Consider the following 18,567-nt stretch of genomic DNA (forward strand, 5'->3'; position numbering starts at 1 on the left):
GAAGACACTTTCTTGCAATACATAACGTCTATTTATCATCTCTGTATCACACAACTACACTTCACTGGCGCTTACGGAGTCGCTACCGTAACGGCACAAACAGACGCGCATGTTTTTTTTGTGGGCTGGCGAGATGGGTATTTGTAGATCGCGGGCTAGCGTGATGCCAGTGACATCGAGTGGACTGGATGTGAATCGATCCACGCCACCCTCCACTGACGAGTCCTTCTCACTTCAGTCAGCCAAACCGTGACCAGGAGTCTCGCGTATATTCGATGCCTGCGCATCAAATACTGTGTGTACTACACATCCGTCCGTAACCATTGGTATTTAAAGGAGAAAGTAAAGAAAAGAAAACTTTCCACCTCAGCTCTGACACTGACGTACGCGTATCTTGCGCATTGGGAAGTCAGGTGCTTGCTGTACTTGCATAGAAGAAATTCAGCGCGTCAGAAAGTGATGCGACGAGGAAGACATACTTATTTCTTATTTCTTCTCCTGTTGCTTTAGTGTTGCACTGATGGAAGGGGGGTTACTGAGATTATTGTTTGGCTTTCAATAAACCACGATGAATGATTTCTCAATGTATCCAGCATTCTACTTCTAAGCAATATTTTTTTTTAAAGTGTGATGTGGTCGGGGAGAAGGGCTTCCTCGCGTGGGCCAACTTTAAAATAGGATGTGACTTGTAAACTGATGCAGGCGCAGGATGCGCGCGTGTGTAACAGATTGTATTCGCCTACTATTCCACTTGCACTTAACAATGAGGGGGGGAGGTGGTATTTTAGCGCCCTCCTTAGGTGGCCTTTATAGTTCTAAAGCGCTTTTGAGGGGCATCGACATCAGTTGACACAAGGCTTTACAGAAGTAGGTCGGGTGCGGCTAAAAGATGAAAACGGAGGCCTTAAAATTCTTTTGTTTATTGTTTGTTAGGCTTGGCCGTGTGGAGGAGCGCTGGACATGATCTGCTTCCTTATGATCGCGTTTTAATGTGTGAGGACATTTTGGCTGGTCATCACTTTGTCAAGCCTCATTTTGAGAGTTAAAACTACAAAATAGCTTGGTTATAATAACTGGGTTTGGTTCAGAGTAAAGGTCATGTTTAGCCAGTTATTTTAGATGGTTATGTTTAGGGGGAGAGGCTTTTATGTCAATGTATGTCAATGACGGTCCTCACCAAAATAGGAAGACAAACATATGTGTGTGCGTGCATGTGCGGTATCGGATGTAAAAAATAAAGTGATATCAAGGTCAATGATGGGGTGGAAAGGTAGGAAAGAGAGTGTGGTTTGTTTAAGATGGGTTCACTCATGACTGAGTGAATTTGGGCTGCAGTCAGCTCAGATAATGATATTGGAGGTGGTTTCAGTGTTGCCACAGCAAGTCCTCCACCACCACTTCTCTTCATCATCCTTCAGTCACACTGGTCCACTTCACGTCCTCAACCTCATTGGTTTTCTTCCTCTTTCTCCAATGTTTTTGGTCCACCACATGTCCAAACCCTAACCTTGTCTCCAAATGAATCCAGATGGGGTGTCGCTTTTATGGACTAGTCTACAATGCTTCACATTGGTGTGACCTCTCTTCTTAGACTGGCCTCACCAACTCGCTCCCATATCTTCATTGTGAATGATCAACTCACTTGTGATCCATTCGTCATCAGCTGAGCTTCCAAGAACCTGTTTCAACTGATGCCCTCAGGCAGGTGCTTCAGCCTGTATTTCTGGAGTTTCTCTCTGTGGGCCTCAAGAACGTCTTACAATCAGCAATGCTGCTATTTTTACTGCTTATATTTTACATTATTTATAATTACAATTCTTTCAATGTTTCTATTATTATTGTCTTGTTTGCAATTATTTCATACGTTCGTTTTAAGCCCCTAACACTGTGTGATCTTATCTAGATTTTTTGTACTTGTTTTGTGAAACCAAACCAGTCATATCTTAGGGCAACTAAGGCAAACTGAAACTGAATTTTTTTAAAAAGTATATTTGCTTGTTTGGCTTACGAGGTGCACACAAACTTACTTTCTGTTATTTAACAAAAGTAGTACAAAGACCTTCACCAGGAGTGACTGTTCGCTTCCACGTACTTACAAACCTTTATTGCTGTTGCATTGAACATAACAGGTGTTCATGTGTAACTAGACCGTGTTGGCGATTCTGTATGTGTATCATGTATGACAGTGAGATATTTGAATTTAGAGACGTCGAATGTCCGAGGATCAACATCACACAGGCAGTTTTAGCTCAGAAACATGGAGGGAAAGCCATTTGTTTACAAGAGAGGCAGCTGAAGTGAGAACAGGGTGGCTCTGATGAAGATGACAGACATGCGTTAGAAACCACATGAGTCTGGGAGCACATCTCTATACATAAGTGAGGGCAAAATATTTTGTCTGAGGTGATCCCACAGTGACGGCCAGTTGATCAACCAGGTTGTTTTCATAATGGAATCTTTTCTATGACAGAAAATTGGAGATCATTTGATAAATACAAAGGTTTGACAATAGATGACTGTGTCCACCTGTGTCCAGCACCGTTGTCATCGAGGTTTATGAAAAGTTAGTCGATCATTTTAGCCTCACATCTGTCAGACAGGGAGGAGTGTGACTGGCAGATACTTGGCTGAATCAAGACAGCAGTAGGCAGCCGGGGTGACCTCTTCAACATGACAAGATGTCACATATACGCACAGTGATCACTGTCGTTTGAAGTTTCGCCTGTAGGGGGAGACACAAACCCCTCTTTCACAAACAATTTCAAATTTCCTGTCTATCCTTCGTTTGGTGTCAACTTTCCATCCACTCAAATGGACTTAAATGTTCAGGATTTTCGTATCGTTTCCTTAAAATCCTCAAGTGTGTGTCTGACTACGACACACACGCATACACACACACACACACGCCCCCGCAGACAGACCGAGCGGAGGACACACCCTGCTCCAGGAACTGCGTGTGTGTGCCAGACTCCTCCTCCGTTCGGTTCGTTTCGAACGTAAACTTTTTTTTTGTTACTTAATAAGGACACAGTCGTGTGTGCGTCTTTCTGTTGTGTGTCCGTGTTGTCTGTCCGTAAGTTGCAGCATCATGCTCAGGGCCGACTGCAGCACTGCAGACTCTTATGAGGAACTTTTCCGTAAACTGGACTCGAACCGGGACGGACGAGTGGATGTGTCCGAGCTGCGGGCGGGTCTCGCCGCGATGGGGGTCCGGACCGGCCAGGGAGCCGCTCAGGTACTCTGACGTCACTGTTACGATGAGCTAGTCTGAGTCGGACGGTCCACACTTGACAACTGTGCGTGTGCGCGTGTAGAAGATCGTGTCCTCAGGCGACCAGGACAAAGACGACAGTTTGGACTTCTCGGAGTTCTCCAGGTACCTGAAGGAGCACGAGAAGAAACTGCATTTGACCTTCAAGAGTCTGGACCAGAACCAAGACGGTACTGATGATGACAAGTTGCCAATGACGAAGGTGATGTCACCTGTGACGTCACTGTCCGTTTTTGAACAGGTCGTATCGACGTGGCCGAGGTCCAGAGGTCTTTGTCTGATCTGGGTCTGAACCTTAGCCGGGACGATGCCCAGAAGATCCTGCAGAGGTTCTGGTCCTCTTTGAGCTCCACTCTGAACCTTGAGAGTGTTGAAACTAATATAAAGTAACTCTTGATTTGACTTGTGATCCAGTATTGATGTGGATGGAACCATGACAGTGGACTGGAATGAGTGGAGGGAGCACTTCCTTTTCAACCCTGCCTCCAATCTGCAGGAGATCATCCGGTACTGGAAACACTCCACGGTGAGACCTAGTTCATTGTAGCACAGAGTACTTACACATGATCACTTGCCCATGTGAATGCGTGTGTCTGAAGGTTCTGGACATTGGCGATAGTCTGACCATACCTGATGAGTTCACGGAGGAGGAGAAGACGACCGGTGTGTGGTGGAAGCAACTGTCTGCCGGTGCGATGGCGGGTGCCGTGTCAAGGACCGGGACTGCCCCACTGGACCGTATGAAAGTCTTTATGCAGGTGAGTTGTTTGAAGATAATATGAGGCAGAATCTTGTAACCCACCAGAGGAGCCTGTTTCAGGTCCATGCCTCCAAAAGCAACGAGATCAGCCTGTCAGGGGGCTTCCGGCAGATGCTGAAGGAGGGTGGCTGGAGCTCCTTGTGGAGGGGCAACGGGATCAACGTGCTGAAGATCGCACCTGAGACTGCCATCAAGTTCATGGCCTACGAGCAGGTGTGTTTGGAAACTTAGAGTGGAGGTGTAGCCTTCAACGTGCAAAGTAAACAACTGAGAGTGGACAGTTTTTTTTCCTGATTCCACCCAAAAAAGAATATTTTTGCCACACTTCACCTTTTTCGTGGCTTGTGCACCAACCATCCAAAATGCCTGTTTTCAGGACATTTAGTGGGTGTATTATTGTGCACATGAATCATAAGTGTAAGACTAATATGACTTGCTGCGTCAGCGAATGTCACATTTGTAACACTCTCCCCACAGTACAAGAAGGTCCTGTCCAGTGAGCCTGGGAAGGTTAAGACGCATGAGAGGTTCCTGGCCGGTTCTCTGGCCGGAGCAACCGCTCAGACTGCCATCTACCCGATGGAGGTGAGGCATAGACTTTGTGTTGACCAGCTGACGTTGTTGGAACGTCTCTCACAGAATCCCGGCTCTCTCAGGTGTTAAAGACCCGGCTCACTTTGAGAAAAACGGGTCAGTATTCTGGCATGGCCGACTGTGCCAAGAAGATACTGAAGAAGGAGGGCGTGAAGGCCTTCTACAAAGGCTATGTTCCAAACATCCTTGGCATCATCCCGTATGCTGGCATCGACCTTGCTGTCTACGAGGTTGGTCTCACCTGAGCTTCTGGTCCAACTTGTCTTCTGGATAGTTCTAACGATGGTCTTCCTGAACAGAGCTTGAAGAATGTTTGGCTGTCACGCTACTCCAAAGATTCAGCTAACCCAGGTATCCTGGTCCTGCTGGGCTGTGGGACCATCTCCAGTACCTGTGGTCAACTCGCCAGTTACCCACTGGCTCTGATCCGGACGCGGATGCAGGCGCAGGGTATCAAGTGTTCAGTTCACAGGTGGGCCAGAACCAGTATGCAGTTAGTAACCACCAGAATGGTCTGTCCTTACAGCGTCAGTGGAGGGTTCAGAGCAGCTAGCCATGAGCCAAATGTTGAAGAAGATCTTGAAGAAAGATGGCTTCTTCGGACTTTACCGCGGAATCCTGCCCAACTTCATGAAGGTCATTCCGGCCGTCAGCATCAGCTATGTGGTCTATGAATACATGCGTTCTGGACTTGGGATCCAGAAGTAATTCTGTGCCAGCAGACCCCCAGGAGGAAGCAAACGAAGCTCCTGTTGATGGGAATGAAAGTTTACTAAATAAAAGTTTACATGGAAAGGTGCATTCTGTTCTTTCAGATGAATGACCCAACATAAAAAGCAAAACTGAACGTGTGAAAAATATTTATTTGGTTTGGTGAGTTTCTGGTTCAGTCTTGTTTGGGAACAGGGTCTTTTCAGGCAGTAGCTCTTGCAGGGCCAACGTTGCAAGCAGCGAGCAAACAGCCACAATGGTGAGGACGGCACGCATGGCCCGCATCCAGGGGGGGTAACCGGGTAGCAGTGACAGGTCATAGTGCAGTGCTATGCCTAGACCCATCACCACCATGACAGTGCCAGTTGCCATGCTGTCGGCCAGCAACACAGCCGTGCATGCCAGCAGGGGGGGCACCACTGCATTGGACAGGTTCAACCAGTCAGGTCTCGCAGGGCTGCTGTCAGGAAGTGCAAAACCCCAGCGAGCTCCACCCAGGAACGAGAGGATGGAGGCGCCGTACGCCAGCTGAGCGAAGGCCAGCTCCGTCAGGTAGCACTCCGTCGCAGACATGATGAGTGGAGGCAACACGAAGGGGAGCAAACCAGCACTCCCTATCAGTATTGGTGGCCTCGGACTCTTCCACAGGTGACCCATGTCATAGCGCAGCAGGTCCAGCTCCCGAGGAGATGGCTCCACCTTGGCCCGCTTCTTCTGCATGACTGCTGAAGAGTGGAACCATTTGCTTTGCTGCACCAAAGGTCTGGACTGAAGGCATCTGGCTGCAGGGAGCAACATGGTCAGGGAATGGGCAGCTCTTCTCCACCGATGACATGGTGACCCTGGCAGACCCTGAGACACAAGCAGAAATTCATTCAGTCACGTGACGCCACAAGGACATTTCAGCAACACGGTTGAGTTACCTTGTAAAGCATCAACATGTTTTTGCTGATGGAAAACCACATCTGAAACACACACACAGGTTTGTTGTTTATAGCTTGCACAACAAACCAACCAGCCACATGAACGCGCTCCACGACTCGCGCACAAAACGTACCTTCAGACCCGGAAATTGGTGCTCGATGACAGCTTTGAGGAAAGCGTTTGAGACCGTCTCTTACAGAACCACATGCGTAATTCAGAAATGCGGAGTCTTCACGTGAATGTTATAAGTATCAAGGCAGAACGGGTCAGACTTTCAGGATAGAATCAGGCCGGCTCTCCATGATGACGTCAGGATTTCTAAAACTTAAATTTAATTTAATTTTAATTAAATTTAAACTTCAACGTTATTGATAACACTCCAAATTAACGTTTAAAACACAAGAAATATTTAAATCAGCAAAGGGTATAAATTGTGAATGTATCTGGCCAGCAATAAATGTCCAGGCTGCGCCGGTTGATGACGTCACTAATACAGTTTTTTCTTAGCGTTATCTTCATCTGACAGTCTGGTTATGATATGACCCTCCCCCGGTATAATGTATTCAAAAATGTTCTTTTCTCCTTTCACCATTTTGTAAAAACGTTTGTGAAGGATCGTTACTTGTTTAGACTACACAGCAAAACAAAACAAAAAGCGAGCCTGGTATATTTGGGAGTTAGGGTTGACAACATCGAGACGAAGTTCTGTTAAAAAAAATATATATATATATATCGCAGAGCACCACTGCAAAGTGTAATAGTCAATAGGTGGCAGCCAGATGCCATTCTGTGTCCTAGAACCAGCAGTTTGAGGATTGCCAAGTCAGAGATGATTGTGAGGCAGGAAGTGGATGATTGAAAACGTATGTTTATTGAGACACTGCAGTAACAGTAACAAAAAAAAGTATTTACACTCAATGTTTCTTGAAAACACTGACTCTACAATGGCACAAATAACAGGCCAGCTAACATCTGCATCGCTCTGAGTGGATCCACCTCATCTAGGACGCCTCTTCTGCCAAGGACCCAGTCTGGAGTCAATCTGACACACGAAAAGAGTTAGTCACATACCACAAAGATCCGAGGGTGACACCAGTACAGCACGCACACACACACACCTGAGCGGGGGCCGGGGCCTGGCTGTGGCAGGAAGCAGCAGGCTGCTGTTGGTTGACATCTTGTTGGCGACATTTCTCCGGGACTCCATGTGGTGTTTACGAGCCATCAAGCGGTAGATGCTTTGGACTCTCTCCATCAACTTCACCTGCGACATCACCACCTGTTGAGACGGACGTTAGAAATCGGCTGATTCTTGACCATGAATGTAAATGGACGAGGAGTGGCACCTGGGCCCGCTGTGGATCCTGCAGCAGCACGATCAGCAGGAGGCAGACGTGAGTGAAGATGCTGCCTCTCTTATCTGACACCTTGTCTCCACTCTTCCCCCGGTACTTCTGCAGTAGATCCAGCAGCGTCTCCAACCAGTTATCCACCGAGACCACAGCCTCAACTGTGCGATGGTACTGACCCATCAAAAAAAAAAAAAAAAATATATATATATAAATAAACATTCATCAATCGATACTGATTGATGGAGGAAGATGATATTGATGTGTAACCTTGGACAGGTGAAGCAAAATCTGGACACAAGCAACGATGACATCCATACATGCGACACTGCGATTACAGCAGCGGATCAACTTGAAGACCACTGAAGTGGCTCCGCCCTCCACCAGGCGCTCACAGCACACAGGGGATAGTCTGGTGGCGGTTTCTGCGCACACATACACAACTTAATACTAGTGCTCCACTCAGAGGTGCGTGCATGCACACAGAAGTAGGCACAGGCCTCACCTAGGTTTTTAAGAGCCTCCAGGATACCAGATACATGTTTGTAGTGCAGCAGTAGATCTAGTGCAGACGAGGTTTTCTGGCCCAGCTTGTCCTGGTCTTGAACATCAGCAGAGATCTGACGAAGTTTGTGTCTCAGTGCAATAATGCGACGGTTGTCATGGACTTTGCGAGAGCAGTGGCCTCTCCACAGAGCCTGTGGGGTCACAGGGACCCAACTTGAGCACAGTGAACTCGCCTGGAACAGCACCACGAGGACAGGACTTGGACCCACCTGAGCCTGGATGATGCCCAGCCGGACTCTCTGCTGACGGATGCGCAGGAGGAACCGTCGGGCTGCCTGCTGGATGACGTTCGCAGCCCGGTCACGGCAGGCTAACCAACGTCTGACTGCTCTCTGGACCAGGATCACATGGTGCCGGTCCTGTAGGAAGCGCCTCCTCTGCTGCCAGGCCCTCACCCAGCTCTGTTGACATACAAGGACAGAAGCATGCAGGACTCATAACAAACCCCTCAACAGCAAATACACATGTAACCAACGACAAAATGATGGCCAAGCAGGGGCTTCTCAGAATACTACTCACCTGGATGACCACAACATATGGGACCTGGGCTTTGGCAAACTCCAGAGCCCAGTGACGCCGCAGAGCTCTTTGAATCTTGATGGCCTTGAGATGATGGAAGACTGCAGCTGTGAACCGAAGTTGTCTCTGAACCTCGTCCTGAACACGAAAGAGGGAGAGTAGGCATAATTGTCAGGACAGACAGAACATAAAATATCGGAAGCAAGGAATGGCATGTACCGGGCGCCGCTGGTGCTGGCTCCAGCTTAGGATATTTTGTTGCAGTGTGATGGCATACGCCCTTGTGCTAATGACGCTCACCCTCTGTTGCTGGTAGACCTGAGCCGCACGGAATTGTCGCTGTAGAGTGACAGCTGCGTCACGGGTCTTCAGGAATTGGCGTCTGCATTCATGGCCCCTCCAGTGGGACTGTATCACTGTGGCAGCACAATGCCGATGGCGGATCTCCCACCTGACTGCATGGCCTCTGAATGCCGCCTGCAGGATGATGGCAGCACGTTTCACATCAAGGAAGTGTTGTCTGTCCTGCTGCAGCAATTGCCAACGGCGGTAATGAGTCTGAAGGGTCAGGGCAGACAGACGGATGGCCCGGTACTTGACTTCAGCTGTGAACCTCCTGAAGGCTGTCTGTATCAACGTGGCAGCACGATTGAGACGTGCTATGTGCCTTCTCACCCACCAACCCTTGAATGCCGCCTGCAGCACGATTGCTGCACGATTCTGCTGAGCCAGAAAGCATTGTTCTTTCAGGGAGTTTCGGACCCTTTTCCCTCTATAGACGGCCTGGATCAGGGTTGCTGCTCTGTGTCGTCTGGTCAGAGACTCTCTGGTTCGCTTTCCTCGGTAGACCGCCTGGATAATGGTCGCTGCCTTCTGTTGTTTGGCCAGAAACTCTCTTGTCCCCTTTCCTCTGTAGACCGCCTGGATCAGGGTTGCTGCTCTGTGTCGTCTCTCAAGAGAGGCTCTGGTCCTCTTCCCTCTGTAGACTGCCTGTATCAGGGTCGCTGCTTGATGTTGTCTAGACATAGACTCCCTGGTCCTCATCCCTCTGTAGACTGCCTGGATCAGGGTTGCTGCTCTGTGTCGTCTCTCAAGAGCTTCTCTGGTCCTCTTCCCTCTGTATACCGCCTGGATCAGGGTTGCTGCTCTGTGTCGTCTCTCAAGAGAGGCTCTGGTCCTCTTCCCTCTGTAGACTGCCTGGATCAGGGTTGCTGCTCTGTGTCGTCTCTCAAGAGAGGCTCTGGTCCTCTTCCCTCTGTAGACTGCCTGTATCAGGGTCGCTGCTTGATGTTGTCTAGACATAGACTCCCTGGTCCTCATCCCTCTGTAGACTGCCTGGATCAGGGTTGCGGCTCTGTGTCGTCTCTCAAGAGAGTCTCTGGTCCTCTTCCCTCTGTAAACTGCCTGGATCAGGGTTGCTGCTCTGTGTCGTCTCTCAAGAGAGTCTCTGGTCCTCTTCCCTCTGTAGACTGCCTGGATCAGAGTTGCTGCTCTGTGTCGTCTCTCAAGAGAGTCTCTGGTCCTCTTCCCTCTGTAGACTGCCTGGATCAGTGTTGCTGCTCTGTGTTGTCTGATCAGAGATTTTCTTGTTCGCGTTCCTCTGTAGACTGCCTGGATCAGGGTTGATGCTCTGTGTTGTCGCTCAAGACAGTCTCTGGTCCTCTTCCCTCTGTAGAATGCCTGGATCAGGGTTGCTGCTCTGCATCGTCTCTGAAGAGAGTCTCTGGTCCTCTTCCCTCTGTAGACTGCCTGGATCAGGGTTGCTGCTCTGCGTCGTCTCTGAAGAGAGTCTCTGGTCCTCTTCCCTCTGTAGACTGCCTGGATCAGGGTTGCAGCTCTGCGTCGTCTCTCAAGACAGTCTCTGGTCCTCTTCCCTCTGTAGACAGCCTGGATCAGGGTTGCTGCTCTGCATCGTCTCTGAAGAGAGTCTCTGGTCCTCTTCCCTCTGTAGACTGCCTGGATCAGGGTTGCTGCTCTGTGTTGTCGCTCAAGACAGTCTCTGGTCCTCTTCCCTCTGTAGAATGCCTGGATCAGGGTTGCTGCTCTGCATCGTCTCTGAAGAGAGTCTCTGGTCCTCTTCCCTCTGTAGACTGCCTGGATCAGAGTTGCTGCTCTGTGTCGTCTCTCAAGAGAGTCTCTGGTCCTCTTCCCTCTGTAGACTGCCTGGATCAGTGTTGCTGCTCTGTGTTGTCTGATCAGAGATTTTCTTGTTCGCGTTCCTCTGTAGACTGCCTGGATCAGTGTTGATGCTCTGTGTCGTCTGATCAGAGATTTTCTTGTTCGCGTTCCTCTGTAGACTGCCTGGATCAGGGTTGCTGCTCTGTGTTGTCGCTCAAGACAGTCTCTGGTCCTCTTCCCTCTGTAGACAGCCTGGATCAGGGTTGCTGCTCTGTGTCGTCTCTCAAGAGAGTCTCTGGTCCTCTTCCCTCTGTAGACAGCCTGGATCAGGGTTGCTGCTCTTTGTCGTCTCTCAAGAGAGTCTCTGGTCCTCTTCCCTCTGTAGACTGCCTGGATCAGGGTTGCTGCTCTGCGTCGTCTCTGAAGAGAGTCTCTGGTCCTCATCCCTCTGTAGACTGCCTGGATCAGGGTTGCTGCTCTGTGTTGTCTCTCAAGAGAGTCTCTGGTCCTCTTCCCTCTGTAGACTGCCTGGATCAGGGTTGCTGCTCTGCGTCGTCTCTGAAGAGAGTCTCTGGTCCTCATCCCTCTGTAGACTGCCTGGATCAGGGTTGCAGCTCTGTGTCGTCTCTCAAGAGAGTCTCTGGTCCTCTTCCCTCTGTAGACTGCCTGGATCAGGGTTGCAGCTCTGTGTCGTCTCTCAAGAGAGTTTCTGGTCCTCATCCCTCTGTAGACTGCCTGGATCAGGGTTGCTGCTCTGCGTCGTCTCTCAAGAGAGCCTCTGGTCCTCTTCCCTCTGTAGACCGCCTGGATCAGGGTTGCTGCTCTGTGTCGTCTCTGAAGAGAGTTTCTGGTCCTCATCCCTCTGTAGACTGCCTGGATCAGGGTTGCTGCTCTGCATCGTCTCTCAAGAGAGTCTCTGGTCCTCTTCCCTCTGTAGACTGCCTGGATCAGGGTTGCTGCCCTGTGTCGTCTGATCAGAGATTTTCTTGTCCTCTTCCCTCTGTAGACCGCCTGGATCAGGGTCGCTGCTCGCTTTTGTCTCTCAAGAGAATCTCTGGTCTTCTTCCCTCTGTAGACAGCCTGGATCAGGGTTGCTGCTCTGTGTCGTCTCTCAAGAGAGTCTCTGGTCCTCTTCCCTCTGTAGACAGCCTGGATCAGGGTTGCTGCTCTGTGTCGTCTCTCAAGAGAGTCTCTGGTCCTCTTCCCTCTGTAGACAGCCTGGATCAGGGTTGCTGCTCTTTGTCGTCTCTCAAGAGAGTCTCTGGTCCTCTTCCCTCTGTAGACTGCCTGGATCAGGGTTGCTGCTCTGCGTCGTCTCTGAAGAGAGTCTCTGGTCCTCATCCCTCTGTAGACTGCCTGGATCAGGGTTGCTGCTCTGTGTTGTCTCTCAAGAGAGTCTCTGGTCCTCTTCCCTCTGTAGACTGCCTGGATCAGGGTTGCTGCTCTGCGTCGTCTCTGAAGAGAGTCTCTGGTCCTCTTCCCTCTGTAGACTGCCTGGATCAGGGTTGCTGCTCTGCGTCGTCTCTCAAGAGAGCCTCTGGTCCTCTTCCCTCTGTAGACCGCCTGGATCAGGGTTGCTGCTCTGTGTCGTCTGATCAGAGATTTTCTTGTCCTCTTCCCTCTGTAGACCGCCTGGATCAGGGTCGCTGCTCGCTTTTGTCTCTCAAGAGAATCTCTGGTCTTCTTCCCTCGGTAGGCCGCTTGGATCTTGATGGCTGCAACAGTCTTAGACTGTACCCTGACCCAGTACCACCGCCTGAAAGAAGTCTGGATCACAGTGGCAGCTTGGTTCTCCCGCTCCATTCGGCTGCGCCTCCAACCCCGGAAGCTTCTCTGGATTTTCAAAGCTGCATTTCTCATAGCAAGAAAAGTGCTTCTTTCAGCCCGGGCCAGAATTCTGGCTCTGAAGTGTTCTTGGATGACCTGTGCTGCGCCCTTGAGTCTTTGGAAGTGCAGAACAGCCCTGTGAGTTCTCCATGCAGTTTGAATGAGCAGGACACTGGTTCTTATCAGCTTGTAACTCCTCAAAGCCATGAACCGTCTCCATTGGGTCTGAGGAGAGAAGAATTCAGGTTACTGGGTCAGGCATGGCTTGTTGTCAGTGAGGGTGCCTGGTATACTAGACATCCGGGTGTAGTGAGCTCACCTGGATCAAGGTTGCTGCAATGTCTTGCTTTAACTGCAGCGCAGCCTCTTGTTCTCTTCTCAGGCGTCTTCGGACCTCAAACCCTCTCCACATGGTTTGGATGACTAGAGCTGCTCTAGCTCGATTTTGGTCTCGCCGCCTCCGTAAGAAGTTTCTCACGAGTGTTTGGATCTTCACGGCAGCAGTGCTGCGTCTCTGTGAACAGGGATGGGGTGAGAAAGTCTACTCGCAGGGTTAGACAGGTTAGTTTGTACCTTGTGGAGCAGTTGGTCTTTTTTGAGACAGTGGCTCCTCCAGAATGCCTGGATCCGCAGAGCAGCTCGGGTCTCGTTCCGCAGGTCCAGAAGTCGCACGCACAGGAAGGTGACATATGACATCACCACCTAAAGAGAGTCAGTTAGCTCAGACTCATAAATGGACATCCTGGTTCTGGTCTCACCTTTTCATTGGGGATAGTGTTGGACATGTCACTCAGCTGGATCATGGCCGGTATGCCTCCCAGGAATTTCACAGCTGAGTTCACCAGCCTGAAGTTCTTCTTTTCATTTTCTAGAAGTTCTGTGAACTCCGTGTTCTGTGGATCTGATCACATCACGTCAGCTACAGTTGTCTGAGTGAGCAATGCTCGAACACCTACCTGTGTCAGTGAGGTTGTCTGAGAAGGAGTCTGTATCGCTGGAGCAGTCCAGCGCCACGCACCCCCTACTGGGACGGTCCACAGTCTGCGTAGTTCTGAGACCCACAGAAGCTCGCGGAATGAGACATGGATGGTAGTGATGTATGAGGAGACAGAGGACACGACCGTCTGAGAAAGCCACCGAGAAGTTCTCCACCTGGACACACATGTGATGCACTTAGGTAATGCAAGCACATACACGCATGCACGCACGCACCTTGATGTTGTAGAAAGCACAAACACAGCGAACCCAATCCATGAGCAAGCCAATCTTGGTTGATGGGTGTTGGTATGAGTCCCAGCTGAGAGAAGTGTGGTCAGACTTGCAAGTCCTAAAGCTCCTCTGAAGGAAGCAGATCTCCTCCTTCAGCTGCTTCTCATCCAGAACAGTCTCCACCTGAGAAGGACAGAGACAAGGTCAGACCACCGGATTGACAGGAGAGCATGATAGACAGAAGTCACACCTGGAAAGTAAGGATGATCATCCAGAGGAGACTCAGTGTTTTCTCTCGGTGCCCGTCCACAACGTCCTTGGCAGTGATGACGGAGCCTGAGAACAACATGGTGGTTTGGTTAGTGCAGCTGTGGAGCTGTGGTGGTCTCGCCGCATCAAGTACCATGCTCGTCCTTCAGCTGCACTCCATGGCTTTGCAGCAGCTGCAGGGTCACGTCCACGTTATGAACTTTCTGGAGGCGACTCACGACAGGAAGACGAAGCTTGGATGACAGAGTCCACTGATGAAGCAGCAGCTCCATCACCCTCCTGTAGAAGCAGCAGCAGATGATGATGTAGCGATGTGAGGTGTTCACGACTCGTCGTCCGAGGTCAACCTACGCTAGTCGAACTCCACATCTCAGGTCCACAGCCAGATTGGTGACAGCAAAGTCAAACTCATCCAGAGGTGTCTGAACATGGCAGACCGGGAGTCCCAGGTAACCCAGGTGACGGGGCAGGATACCTTCGCCACTGAGGAAATCCCTGGAGAAGGCCAGCAGTAGATCTTTGCTGGACTGAGGGACATAAACACAGTCAGATATCTACAGCAACCACATACACTATTCTGAAACCTCATGCACCTTGAACTGGGCGTCCTTGCAGAAGAGACAAGGGTCATGTTCCATGAGCCGTGACTGTTTGGCCCGGTCCAGGAAACAAACCAAAAGCAGCAGCTTCTTCAAGGTAAAGCGCGACAGTGCCTCCTCGTGGCCTGGATAAGGCAGAGCACGTGAAATGTGAGCCAGTACATGTGTAACACCTGAACTCAGGGCCTGATTATGATGATGAGACACAACAAACAATTGCTATTGCTATGAGGACAAGCCATGTGGTCATGTCTGCGTGTGGGCTATTCAGTATGTAAACGCTGTTTGTCCTGAACATCCAGACTCACCCTCTCTGTAAAGGTGCGGAACTGTCGGGTGTCTGAACTGAGCAGCAATGTCAGGGTTCCACAGAAAGCGCTGGAGGACAAATGTGGCCAGACCCACAGTGTCGCTGTTGCAGGTCAAAGGGACAAGCTCGCCAAAGATGGTCTGGGGAGCAGAGGTCACATGATCAACATGACAACGCTCAGTGGCGAGTGACAACTCACCTCTAGGCCAATGCGCAGCCACAGCGGGTTGTACGACAGGATCCAGGTGAGGACTTGTTGACGTTTACCTGGAAACACACAGGAGGCTATAGATAACATGGACATGGAGGGGCTCCGGGTCGGATCTTACCAATGTCTCTCCACAAAGGGCGGTCTCTGCGGACCACCAGTCGGCGTGCCTCCACCTCCAGCTCCAACTTCTGGATGGCCTTCACCATGGCGTCCGAGGTGAACAGATGACAAGCTGCACGACGGAGACGGTTCAGCCGGCGGTGAGCCGTGTACATGCTGAACGACACTTCCTCTTTGGTGGGCGCCCTGACGACGCTAACCTTCTCATTGGCCCCCACTGAGAGGCACGTGGCACTCACTGTACACAAAGCAGAGCACATTAAGACCCATGCGCGCACACGCTCAAGTGAACATATACACACACCTGTGGTGACCTCAGTGGTCACTCTGAAGTCTTCAGGAGTGAGGACGTAGTTCAGCCACCAGGTGAATCCTCGCTCCTGCTTCTCCATCCAGCGCTCGTCGTAGAACATGTTCTTGGCAGCAAAGGGGAGCGGGTGCCGTGGAACCGCTGCAGTACAACGGTTGACATGTAGAAGACTGAAGGACTCAAGTCCATCCTGCCTAGAGTAGCTCTGTTTTGGTGGTTGGGACTTACCAGTTTCAGCTGTTCTGCAGAAGACCAAGGTGGTCTTTGCAACAGCAGGAACTCGGGAAGTCTTCAGGGAGGAAGATCTGGATGACCTGATGGAAGCAGATCCTGCACATGGAGAAAAAACATTAGCACTTAGCAACAGCAGGTGCCTAAACCTCAAAAACTGCCCACCTGAAGGTCTGCTTTTACGGGCGGACTTTTTCAGAGGGACTTCCCTGATAGACTTGCTCCGAGTGACCTTTGACCTCTTGAGGCCACCCAGCTCACCCATGCCGTCTGACGTCTGCATGCTCTTCATACCCTCCTCACTTTTCCTCTTCTTGCTCATCACATGAAGGTGAATAGAGGGAGGCTTCTGAGGAGAAGGGGTGGAGGGCTCCAGCTTAGCATCAGAAGGGGGACATTCCAGGTTGATTGAAGATGGAGAACAGGGCTGGAGAGGTGAGGAGTGACTTGAAGGTGTAAAGGGGACCACAGGAGCAGAAGACGGAGAGGTGATAGTAATAGACGCATCCAAACTTGGGCCCATGGACATGTGAACCTCCAGTTGGCTCCTGATGTCTTGAACAGGACAGTGCTCTGGCTGGTTCGGCAGGATCCTCCTTCTGGACTTCTTCATAACACGTCCACACTGCCCATCTGGAACTGGTGCTTTTGCCTTCACCACAGTGTCTGTGCTGAACTTCAGTTTTTTGGGCGGTTCTGGGTCTTTTTGGCACGAAAGAGTGGCCTTACTGACAAAAAATGTCAGTCTGGGCAAATTCTGGGTCTCGGGCAAGGCTTTGTGTGACATGGGAGATTCCAAGGAATCTGAAAACTCGGGATAATATGGACGGCGGAGAGACAGGTCAGAGTTGATGAGGGCTAGTGCACCACTGATGGACGGTAGTCCAGCAAAGTCCAGAGCTGTGGGAAGGGGACTCTGTGTCTCAATGCGAGGCATGAGCTTCTTCATGTGGTCGGGGGTGCCAACAGGTGACATGGTTTTGTTTAGCAACCGCGTGGGATTTTTGTTTTCAGGCTGCGATTTTGTACTGGGCGGGAGCAGTCGAACTTGACTAGAACTCTTCACAACTTTAAAAGACTCTGGCTGCTGTAGCTCGCACCGGCGGACCGCGGCTCCTTTTTGGGTTGCTTTAGACTCATTAAGCGAGGCAAGCGGGCTACGAACTTTGTCACGCTTGCTCCGAGGATTTCGGCTCAACTGGTTATTTCTGTTGCCCGCCATCTTAAGCAGCGGTTGTTCCCACCTCCGCCGGGGGGAGCCAGAGTTCCCGCCTGCCTTTTGTTGGGTTTTCATTTTATCCCACAAGCTTCTCTGGAAGAGCAAACATAGCATCAAATTGATGTCACACTACACTACACCCAGTCAACAAAGTTTCGGGCCCAAACGTACCTTCTTCTTCTTAGGAGCTTCAGCCCGGCCCAACAGAATCGCCTGGTGCTTCAGAACCCCATTGACGTTGAAAACGACGACCTCTCGAACCCCGCCGTCTTCTGTGGGCGTCCATGTCACAGTCAGAGTGGTGGACGACTTGGGCTGTGGAAATGATTGAACCGTTACATCAACATTTCGCTGGAACTGATCACTCAAGAGCAAAAACTGGCTTTAAAGAGCCTATTCTGCATAGCATTGAGTCAGTTACCTGCTCAACAACATAGGGGAGATGATGACAAGACCCAAATTTGAGAACCAATTTACCTGTATTCACGTTACCTTTTGGAAAATATTTTTTCATGAATGCTCCACCGTTTAGTGTGCTCTGCATGCAGGTGAGTGGGGTTGAGAAAAACAACAAGCAAGACTGAAGACAATACATGTAATCGGTTAAACAACTACTTAAACCAAAGATTCTACTTCTACTACCAACTACGTCTTAGGCAAAAGTTATCACTTTAGTTTTTGCTTTCATTCAAGACTCGCTGTTCATGCCATAGAAGCAGCATTGTTTTACTGTGTCACACATCCCTGGTTGTCTTTGCAAAGAAAAGTAGATGAATGCATGCCATTAATCGCGAGTGCTCATGCACTTATCACTGACATGGGTGCTAACCTCAACCGCGAGCAGCGCTTAGTTGCATTTCTATCCTTGTGAAGACCTCTCATTGCCATGCTTTCCAAAGCCTCCGACCCTTAACTTAACCATCCAAAACAAAAGCTAACCTTGACCAGGACTCTGAACCAAACTTGAACCCAATTATAATGACCCAGTTAAGTTGACGTTTTCAGCCTCAAAACTCTATGTGGACCGGCCAAACTGTCAGTGTCTTGTCAAAGACTGGTCCGCACAGGAATATATAAATACATGCACACCCACACACCTGAACGGTGAAGGAGTCTCGGTCCACAGAGAACCCTCTCACGGAGGGGATCTTCTCCACCCAGACCTCGGCCTCTCCTTCGTCATTGGGGTTCTCCACCAGCAGCTCCGCGGACCTGCAGGTTCCGACCTTCACGACCCCGAAGTTCAAAAATGGGGGTCGGGAGAACTGGATTAGACTCAACACCGGCACGTCGTTTTCCTTGTCGGTATCCTCGAACCGGTGCATTGTGAAGTTCATCAGGCCTTCGCCTGTCGCCGTCATCTTTGCTGTGTACTCTGGAGCTAAACGCTTCAGAGATGTGGAGCGGACATGTTGAACGACTTGCTTTGACGCCGGTACGATTTGAAA

General features: G+C 50.2%; 3 protein-coding genes across 4 annotated transcripts; 1 reads left to right on the plus strand and 2 right to left on the minus strand.

Annotated features, from left to right (window-relative positions):
- The first annotated feature begins 2,900 nt into the window (after positions 1-2,900).
- On the plus strand, positions 2,901-5,413 carry slc25a24 (solute carrier family 25 member 24). Its single transcript, XM_053862508.1, has 10 exons — positions 2,901-3,235; positions 3,315-3,441; positions 3,513-3,600; positions 3,686-3,797; positions 3,871-4,029; positions 4,092-4,244; positions 4,509-4,616; positions 4,688-4,855; positions 4,925-5,075; positions 5,152-5,413. Exons 1-10 carry the CDS (start codon positions 3,089-3,091, stop codon positions 5,331-5,333), a joined length of 1,395 nt encoding a protein of 464 aa, XP_053718483.1. The 5' UTR covers positions 2,901-3,088; the 3' UTR covers positions 5,334-5,413.
- A 73-nt stretch (positions 5,414-5,486) lies between these two features.
- On the minus strand, positions 5,487-6,545 carry LOC128757217 (transmembrane protein 69-like). Its single transcript, XM_053862323.1, has 3 exons — positions 6,394-6,545; positions 6,260-6,301; positions 5,487-6,188 (listed from the first exon to the last, which is right to left on the minus strand). The coding sequence occupies exons 2-3, from the start codon at positions 6,299-6,301 to the stop codon at positions 5,487-5,489; spliced, it is 744 nt and encodes a 247-aa protein (XP_053718298.1). The 5' UTR covers positions 6,394-6,545.
- Positions 6,546-7,120: 575 nt separating this feature from the next.
- Positions 7,121-18,538, minus strand: aspm (assembly factor for spindle microtubules). 2 transcript variants are annotated; one of them, XM_053862844.1, is made up of 25 exons: positions 18,217-18,538; positions 17,291-17,434; positions 16,066-17,212; positions 15,898-15,999; positions 15,664-15,810; positions 15,358-15,597; positions 15,228-15,295; positions 15,027-15,168; positions 14,713-14,843; positions 14,471-14,646; positions 14,253-14,398; positions 14,100-14,185; positions 13,853-14,032; positions 13,597-13,792; positions 13,399-13,541; positions 13,214-13,342; positions 12,960-13,154; positions 8,996-12,865; positions 8,696-8,833; positions 8,386-8,577; positions 8,115-8,307; positions 7,880-8,034; positions 7,607-7,783; positions 7,379-7,539; positions 7,121-7,302 (listed from the first exon to the last, which is right to left on the minus strand). In XM_053862844.1, the coding sequence occupies exons 1-25, from the start codon at positions 18,478-18,480 to the stop codon at positions 7,200-7,202; spliced, it is 8,625 nt and encodes a 2,874-aa protein (XP_053718819.1). In that variant the 5' UTR covers positions 18,481-18,538; the 3' UTR covers positions 7,121-7,199. The 2 variants fall into 2 exon arrangements, with proteins under 2 accessions (XP_053718819.1, XP_053718818.1); XM_053862843.1 differs by having other exon boundaries at positions 8,915-12,865.
- Between the last annotated feature and the right edge of the window lie 29 nt (positions 18,539-18,567).

Source organism: Synchiropus splendidus, chromosome 4 (assembly GCF_027744825.2).
Source record: "Synchiropus splendidus isolate RoL2022-P1 chromosome 4, RoL_Sspl_1.0, whole genome shotgun sequence".
In the NCBI taxonomy this organism is placed as follows: domain Eukaryota; kingdom Metazoa; phylum Chordata; class Actinopteri; order Syngnathiformes; family Callionymidae; genus Synchiropus; species Synchiropus splendidus.